At 51.1% G+C, this 9,442-nt stretch overlaps 1 protein-coding gene across 1 annotated transcript in view; it reads right to left on the reverse strand.

Annotated features, from left to right (window-relative positions):
• Positions 1-258: 258 nt before the first annotated feature.
• MAP1S (microtubule associated protein 1S) overlaps positions 259-9,442 on the reverse strand; it is an 18,074-nt gene continuing 8,890 nt past the window's right edge. The window contains exons 6-7 of the mRNA XM_040629054.1: positions 1,330-1,565; positions 259-499 (exon numbers count right to left, since the gene is read on the reverse strand). Coding sequence (XP_040484988.1) covers positions 344-499; positions 1,330-1,565 — 392 coding nt within the window. The 3' untranslated portion in view covers positions 259-343. The remainder of the gene's footprint in view (positions 500-1,329; positions 1,566-9,442) is intronic.

Genomic DNA, 9,442 nt, shown 5'->3' on the forward strand with positions numbered 1-9,442 from the left:
TTCGATCTCACCTGGGCCACAGACTGGTGTGTGTAGTGCGGGTCCAGCAGCTGCCCAGGGTTACCAGCTTCCCCACTGGTAAAATCAGCCCCTCGCGGTCAGCAGCACACGCCAGCCGCTGGTGGTCCCCACCAGACAGGCACGCCCTCCCCTGGGGGCTCCTGGGGATTCCCCCCGAAATTGGGGGCCAGCACAGCGGCGATGACGGCCCTGGACGCTGCCAAGTCTCCTGTCAGCAGAAGGAACGGAGGCCACAGCCAAGTGGGGTACCTGGTTTATTTCTGATGCAGGGGAATCTCAGGCAGCGGCAGACTCCGGGCTGGGGGCGGGCGGCGGCCCGGAGCTAGAACTCCACCTTGCAGGCGGGGAAGGCCTCGTCCTGCATGGACACGGTGCTGTTGCTGCCCAGCACTGTGATGCCCAGCGCCTGGTGTCGCGCGTGCGTCTCCTCGTACCACTCGTGCATGGCCACCGAATCGAAGGTGGGGATCAGGGTCACCTGCGGGTGGGACAGAAGGCCTGAGCGTGGGGGGGGCCACCCTCTGCCCTCCTGGCCCAGCCCCCTGCTCCACTCCCGGCATCTCAGGCCCTTCTCCTCTGAGCATGGTTGATTGGCTTCCCTTCGCCCTCTCCCAGCTGTCTGTAGCTGGTGGCCAGCCCATCCCTGAAGTCCCTTCTCCTCCCCACAGCACCCAGGGGAAGGGAGCCTCTCACAACACAGGAGACCAGACCTCCCTCCGGCTCCTCGCTTGCACACCCCAGCCTTGCTCTGCCGCCACCCTGCGCCCGGGACCCTCCCTGCTGGCTCTCTACTAGCCAGTTCTCTCTACAGGCCGCGGGAGAGCAGGGGCCGCGGGTGTTCCGTGCGAGGCTGGGCGCCGGCCCGCTCACAGGCTGCACGGGTGGCCAGGGACCTGGAAGCGCCTGCATCTACCCAAACTTGCCTCGCGCTCCAAGGATCTGCTTCGAGGCTTCCTCTGGGGACAACCCCAGCCCCAGGCTCAATTCTCCACTATGTTAGCTGCACAGACACCTCACCTCTTCCTCCCGGCCAATCACACCAGTCCCGCCCAGCGCCCGCACCCAGGCTGCTGCAGACAGACGAAGTGGACGCAAGAGGAACACAGTCCTGAGAGCTGGTGGGACCTCTGCGCTTGCCTTTGTTTCCGTGGCCGTGGGGACACAGCCTAGTCTCTCTGAGCCCCACTCCCTCTGTGGGTGGGTGAGGGTCACACAGACCTCATAAGACGACATTCAACAGGACGCTAGCACGAGGTGTGGAGCCTACCTTGTACCAAGACTGTCTGGGGCCCCGGGGTGGTCACGCACCTGGAGGTCACGGTCCCACTGCTGCTTGCCAGCCAGCAGTGCATCCAGGACAGCCCGCATGCCCTCTTCCTTGCGCTGGTCCTGGCCACTGATGACATAGCAGAGTGCACGCACCCGCCGGAAGAACTCCTCGTCCACCAGCCGGGCGCTGCTCCCGCTGGGCAGGTAGGCCAGGTCGAGGTAGACAGGGGAGCCGGGAGGGGCTGCTGACCCACCTGGTCGGCTTCCAGCTGACCCTGTGGGCAAGAAGGACGGCGTTAGTCCTGAGCTCCTGGGACCAGGAAGGGGCTAAGACCCAGGGCCCGGGAAGGGGCTCCCAGCTCCGCCTACACCTCTCCAAGTAGTTCCCTCCTCAGGAGAAGGCCTGATCTTACTATCTTATAGTTGACAAGCTCTGCCTGGCATGGAGAGTTACTCAGTGAACTCTGCAGATACCCCTGGTCATATCCTTGGAGGCCTGGACCCTCCCTGGCTAGCCCCTGGATGCAGACATACCCAGGGCCAGAGGTAAGGAGGGTAGGAAGGGGCAATCAGGGAGGGCTTCCTGGAAGAGGTTTCAGAGCTTCAGCTCCCAAAGCAACCGGTACCTAGAACAATCTGAGGTTTCTGCAGCATCTATCTGTTCAACTACTCAAGGGGCATTTATCGAGCCCTCCTGGGCATCAGGCACTGCGGACACAGCAGTAAGCAAGAGACACAAAAATCCTTGCCGCCAAGGGCACTGGGGAGATAGAATGGGTGTGGGAGGGACAGAACTGCAAGAGGGAGACCGAGGATGTGGCACGGCTCTCAGAGCCTCATGCATGGCCTTGAACCCAGAGCCTATGCAAAGGGGGATGAGACCACCAGTCCCAGCTGTGTCAGGACATACCTGGATCTTAGGCCCAGGAAACTGGCCCGGTACCGGATATCCTATGATCATAAACACTGCCCAGCTCAGGGTGTGGGTCCAGAGGGCTGCCGGGGCATTTGCAGAATGAATGAATCCCCCAGCCTTGGGCAAGTGGCATCCCTCACTCATAGCTGGGAACAGCGGTGGTGAGGATCTTAAGACTCAGGAAGAGAACGCCATCATGGCTATGGGACGTGCGAGGGAGACAGGAACTGCGGAGGTGGAACAGCGAAGGGAAGATGAGGGGAGCGTGGGCAGAAGCCGCAGGGCAGGAGGACAGGGGTAGAGCTGGGACCAGCAGCACGGCCTGCTTTCATAAATGCGGTTTTACCAGAATGCCCATTTGGTTACGTCCCAGGCTGCTGTTCTGCCACAGTGCAGAGTTGAGTCGTTGGGACAGAGGCCACCGGGCCTGCAAAGCTGAACACGTTTACCTCCTGGCCCTTTTGAGACACCAGCACGGATGGTCAGTGTGTCCGAGGCAGTAGGAGAAGGGGACCCCAAGTGGCCAAATGCCCTGGTAGACAGGGCCTCAGATGACTCTGGGTGCCAGCCCTGCCCCACAGGCCTGGGTAGCCACCTGCCACTGTGCTGGGGACCCCTGACCTGCCAAAGCTCACAGAGGCCCACCAGGTGCCTCCCTCAGGGTGTGCCCAAGAAGAATAAGGAGTGGCAGCTCAGGTGGGCACTGAGGCTGGGAACCAACGACAGGCCACGGGGTGCGAGAAGCCAGAGCCACGGTCAGCTTCCAGAGGGCAGGGGCACCCAGGCGCCTGGAACAGGTGGGCAAGTCCTCAGGGACTTGAGCTCAAGTTATGATCACAGCCAACCATCACTGCGGCTCTCCCACCAGCCCCCTGCACTGCCCTCCGCGGTGTCACCACCCACTGAACGTCGCAGGTACGAGCTGAGACGAGCTGGGATGCTAAACACATGCCAGGCATCCAGAACTTTTTTTTTTTTAAAGATTTATTTATTTGAGAGAGAGAAAGAAAAAGAGCACAAGCATGAGCAGGGGGAACAGCAACAGAGGGAGATGCAGACTCCCTGCTGAGCAAAGAGCCTGATGTGGGACTCGATCCCAGGACCCCGGGATCATGACCTGAGCCGAAGGCAGGCCCTTCACCAACTGAGCCACCCAGGCGCCCCCGGGCATCCAGGACTTAGTGTGGCAACAAGAAGCGGAACTAGCAAGTAATTTTTCATATCGATGACATGTTCGCACATTCTGAGAGCACAGCACGCAGGACAGAACGAACTCAGCAGGATTCGGGGACGACGGCGCAGCAGGAAGCACCGGGAACCCGCCTTCTGACCCAGACGCCGGGACAGTCCTGCTGGCAGCCCCTCCCTGACTTATGGGAGACTGAGAGAACTGGGAACATGTCCTCTCCTTTTCTCCCTCCCGCCTCCCTTCATTTTTCGCTTTTTCCCCATTTGGGAGCCAGACATGCAAGGACTGGGCCAAAAGGACAAGTCCCAAAAAGCACCGCACTGAATCACTGTATCATACATGTGAAACTTGGGTAACACTGTGTGTTACCTACACGGGAGTTAGAATAAACAACTTCATGGAAAAAAAGAAAAGCCACTGCGTGCATTCAGGAGACTTAGGGTAGTCACCACACACACGGGAGAAAGGCACAGGCTCAGAGAGGACTTGAGAAGACCCTCAGTTCCCACCTCGGACTGACCCCCAGCACGGAAGCAGCACACGGCAAAACCAGAGAAGCCACACAAACCCGCCCCGGGGAAGGGGGAGATCTGGATCTCCGGCGATAACACATGATCAAATTCGAATGTCCAGTTTTCAACAACAGCAAAAACCACAAGACATACAAAGAAATAGGACAAGTAAAGCCTATTCAAAGGAAAAAAAAGAAAAAATCAACAGAAACCAGAAAGGCCCGATGGTGGGCTTACTGGACAAAAACTTTAAAACGACGGTCTTAAAGATGCTCACAGAAAGAAAGGAAGATGTTCAAGAGAGCGCTGCATGGACAAAACGGAAACTTCACTAAGAACAGAGAAGACACAGAAGTAAACCCAAAGGAAATTCTGTAGCTGGGGCGCCTGGGTGGCTCAGTCAGTTAAGCATGATCTTGGGGTCCTGGGATCAAGCCCCACATCGGGCTCCCTGCTCAGAGGGGAGTCTGCTTCTCCCTCTGCCTGCCGCTCCCCCTGCTTCTGCTTTCTCTCTCTCGCTCACCTCAAATAAATAAATAAAATCTTAAACTGAAATGAAAAATTCACCACGGGAATTCAGTTCATGATTTGAACACTGATTTTTGGTGACAGGACAATGGCAATGATCAAGTCTGAGGAACACGGAGAGGTAAGACTGAAGAAAGTGAACAGCGGCTTAAGGGACTTACAGGACACCATCAAAAGGGCCAACACACATGTCAAGTCCCAGGAGAGGAAAGGGCAGAATGACTATTTGAAGAAATAATGGCCCCAAACTTTCTATATTTGATGAAAGGTGTTAGTATGAATGTCCAAAGAACTCAACAAATTCCAAGCAGGATGACCTCAAAGAATCCACTGTGAGACCCACTATAATCCGACTGCTGAAAGACAAAGAATCTTTGACAGAAAGCAGAGATAAAGGGAAAGTTTATACCTATGTTTATATATATATTTGTAAAGATTTTATTTATTTATTTGACAGAGAGACAGTGAGAGAGAGGGAACACAAACAGGAGGAGTGGCAGAGGGAGAAGCAGGCTTCCCGCTGAGTAGGGAGCCCGATGCAGGACTGGATTCCAGGACCCTGGGTCTATGACCCAAGCCGAAGGCGGACGCTTAACGACTGAGCCGCCCAGGCACCCCTATAAATGTTTATATTTAAAAAGAACATCTCAACGTGACAACCTTTCAACCCAAGGAACTAGAAAAAGAACAAAAGGAAATCCAAAGCTAGCAGAGAAAAGGAAATAAAGATAAGAGCAGAGATTTTAAAAATTGAGACTAGAAAAACACAAAAGATAATCAACAAAACCGCAAGCTGGTTCTTCAAAGAGATTAACAAACTTGACAGCCCTTTAGCTAGACTAAGAAAAAAGAGAAAAGACTCAAATTACTAAGACCAGAAGTAGGAGTGGGGACACTACTACCGACTCTACAGACATAAAAAGCATTACGAGAGTACTGTGAACAGCTGTACAACTAACATACTGGATGACCTAGAAAAAATATACAAATTCCTAGAAACACAAAACCTACCAAGACCAAATCACAAAGAGACAGAAAAGCTGAACAGATTCATTGTAGTAGGGAGACTGAATCAGTAATTAAAACCCTTCTGGACTTCACTAAGTTTCCACCAAACATTTAAAGAAGAACTAACATCGATTCTTCTCAAACTTTTCCGAAACCACTGAAGAGCAGGGAACACATCCTAACTCATCCATGAGGCCAGTGATACCAAGGTCAGAGAAAGACATGAAGAAAACTACAGACTAATATCCCTTATGAACCTCGATGCAGAAATCTTCCACAAATATTAGCAAGCCAAATTCAGCAGCATATTTAAAAGATAGACACTGTGATCAGGTGGGATTTATCCCTGGGATGTATAGTTCTACATACCAAAAAAAAAAAAAAAAAAAAATCAATAGAGGCCCACGTTGGGTGTAGAGATTACTTAAAAATAAAAAAAATTTTTTAAAGATTTTATTTATTTGAGAGTGAGCAAGAATGAGAGAGCCCAGCATGGGGTGGCGGTGGGGGAACAGCAGAGGGACAGGGAGAAGCAGGCTCCCCACTGAGCAGGAAGCCTGACGTGGAGCTCGATCCCTGGACCCCAAGATCATGACCTGAGCCAAAGGCAGACACTTAACTGTCTGCGCCACCCAGGTGCTCCTTAAAAATAAAATCTTAAAAAAAAAAAGAGAGAAATCAATACAATACACATGAACAGAACAAAGGATTAAAAAAACCCAATCGTTTCAATTGTTGAAGAAAAGACATTAAACAAAATTCAACACTCTTTCATAATAAAAACCCTCAACAAATTAGGAATAGCAGAAAACTACCTCAACATAATACAAGCCATACACCAGAAACCAAAAAAGCCATAGCTCACGTCACACTTGATGGTGAAAGACTACAAGCTTTCTTCCTAAGAGCAGAGATAAGGCAAGAATGTTGGCTTTTGCCACTTCTAGTCAACGCAGTACTGGAAGTGCTAGCCAGGGCAATCAGGCAAGAAAAAGAAAAGGTATCGGATTGGAAAAGAAAAAACTAAAATTATCTTTGATCACAGAGGATATGCTATGTGTAGGAAACTCAAATTATGGGTGGACGTGCATGCACACGTGCACACACACACACACACCATCTGCCAGAATAAACAAATCCCGCCAAGTAGCTGGATACGAAATGAACACACACAAATCAGTTACGCTCCTATATGCTAAAAGTGAACAACTTGAAAAGGAACTTAAAAAACAATTCTATTTACAATAGCAACAAAGAATAAAATACTTAGAAATTAACCAAGAAAATAAAATATACGGAAACTACAAAACACTTCTGAAAGAAATGAAAAAAGACACAGAAATTCACAGAAAGACATTCCATATTTGTGGACTGGAGGACTTACTACTCACTGAGCTGTTGGCACTACCTGAAGTGACCTACAGATTCAATGCTGTCACGGTCAAAGTGCCAGGGATGGCTTTTTGCAGACACAGAAAAATCTATCCTAAAATTCATATGGAATCTCAAGGGATTCTGGAAGGCAAGACAATACTGAAGAACAAAGTTGGGAGGACTCACACTTCCTGATTCATAATCTCACAATGAAGGGATACTAATCAAGACAGTGTGGTACTGACATAAAGCCAGATACATAACAAGCCAAGGGAACAGAGAGCCCAGAAATAAACCTTCACATACATGGTGAAATGATGTTTGACAAGGATGCCAAGACTGGTGCTAGGAAAACTGATGTCCACATGCAAAGGAATGAAGTTGAACCCTTATTTAGCACCACAGGCAAAATTTAACTCAATTCATCAAGGAGCGAAATGTAAGAGCTAAAACCACCAGACTCTTAGAACAAAGCAAAAGCTTCACAACATTGGATTCGGCAATGATTTTTTGGATAGGATACCAAAAGCACGGGGTGGGGGGGAGGCAAATTGGACTTTGTGATAATTACAAACTTTTGTGCAAAGAACATCATTAACAAAATAAAAAGGCCACACACAAAATGGGAGAAAATACTCGCAAATCATGTATCTCATAAAGGATTACTATCCAGAATAGATACAGAACTCTCATAACCCAACGACAAAAAGACAACCGGATTCAAAAAGGGGCAGAAGACCTGAACAGATGTTTCTCCAAAAAAGATATATATATAAATGGCCAACAGTACATGAAAAGATGCTCACTATCACTAATTAGGGAAATGCAAATCAAAACCACCATGAGATACCGCCTCGGACCCATCACGTGGCCACTATCAAAAAAAAAATCAGAAAACAGTGCTGGCGAGGATGTGGAGAAATTGGAACGTTTTTGCACTGTCGGTGGGAGTATAAAATGGTGCAGCTGCTGGGGAAAATGGTATAGCGGTTCCTCGAAAAAAATCCAAAATAGAATTGCCATATGATCCAGCAATCCTTCTTCTGGGAATATACCCAAAAGAGTTGAAAGCAAGATCTCCAAAAGATATTTGCCCAACCGTGTTCGTAGCAACGCGACTCAACGGTCGTCAAAAGGTGGATACAGCTCAAGCGTCCATCAGCAGGTGAACGGATAAACAAAATATGGTGCAGCCACATCACGGAGTATTATTCGAACTTGAAAAAGGAAGGAAATTCTTAAAAAAACAAAACAAACAAACAAACAAAAAAAAGCGGGGGAAGGAAATTACGACCCGGGCTAGAGCACGGACGAACCGGGGAGATACTCCACTAAGTGAAATAAGACACACACGGTATGATTTTACTTACACGAGGTCCCTAGAGTCGTCAGAGTCATAGGAACAGAAAGGAGAATGGTGGCTGCTGGGGACTGGGAGAGGAGGAATGGGAGTTAGTATTTAATGGGGACAGAGTTTCGGTTTGGCAAGGAGGCCTGGAGAGGGATGGCCGTGACGGTTGCACAACCACATGAACGCGCTTAACGCCGAACCGTGCGCTTAGGAACGACTAAGGTGAGGTCATGTCGTGTACATTTCATCACAACTAAGGAAAACTGGGAGAAAAGTTACCACGACACACCCGAGACTGCTAGCCTCAGGCTGGAGTCTAGGGAACTTAGATCTCAGAAAGGTCCCCGCAGCCTGCGCGACAAGGGTGGCCCGCCGTGCCCACGGGTCCCGCAGCAGGGCGGCTCCTGCTGAACCCCTGCTTCCCCCTCGGAGGAGCCCGGAATTTGGGTGTCTGTCAGGCAGTGGGGGCCAACGTGACCAGCTCCGACTAGAAACCCTGGGCGCTCAGTCTCTCATGAGCTTCCCAGGGAAACATCACCTCACACCGCGGTCACCGCGGCTCGCTGCTCGGGCCCTAAGGCACATGGTGCGGCTGCGCTGGGAGGCAGCTCTAGAATCCTGTGCCTGGTTTCCCCCCAGGGAAGCCCCCTCCCCCAGCCTCTTGCCCCTGCTGCTTCTGTTCTGTATGCTTTTGCTCTAATATAGCTCAGCCATGAGGAGGACTGTATACCGAGTCCTCCGAGCCCATCATCGAACCTGGTAGGCGTGGGCTTGGGAACCTCCACACAAAGGGGTTAAATATACTATTATAATTAATTTCACCTGTTTTTTCTTGCGTTCTGTGGCCCCAGCAAGTTCACAATGACAGATAGGCTCTATGTTTCCACTGACGGCACTGCTTGAATGCCCCGGAATTACGAGTGCCCGAACAGTGAGGCAGAACTTAACATTTTATATGAGACATGGAGGCCCAGAGAGAGTAGCAGGTACGGCTGAGGCCACACAGCAAGTAGGGAACAAAGACTCGGGCCGGTAACCCACTGCAGGACTCCGGCTCTTGGGTACTCACCAGATGGGCCCCGAGTGGTCGTCTTGGGGACTGAGGGCTTTCTGGACAGAGGTGCCCGACCTCCCTTCTCACTGGGCTCGCTCCGGGTGCTGAGTGGCCGACTGGCCCGGTCTCCACCAGTCAGTCCCTTGGTTTTGGCAGTGGTCGCTGGAGTGGCTTTGGAGGCGGCCGTGCTGGGGTTAGGGCGAGCCAGGGACTTCCGGGT

This window comes from Ursus maritimus, unplaced genomic scaffold (assembly GCF_017311325.1).
Source record: "Ursus maritimus isolate PB19 unplaced genomic scaffold, ASM1731132v1 scaffold_14, whole genome shotgun sequence".
NCBI lineage: Eukaryota > Metazoa > Chordata > Mammalia > Carnivora > Ursidae > Ursus > Ursus maritimus.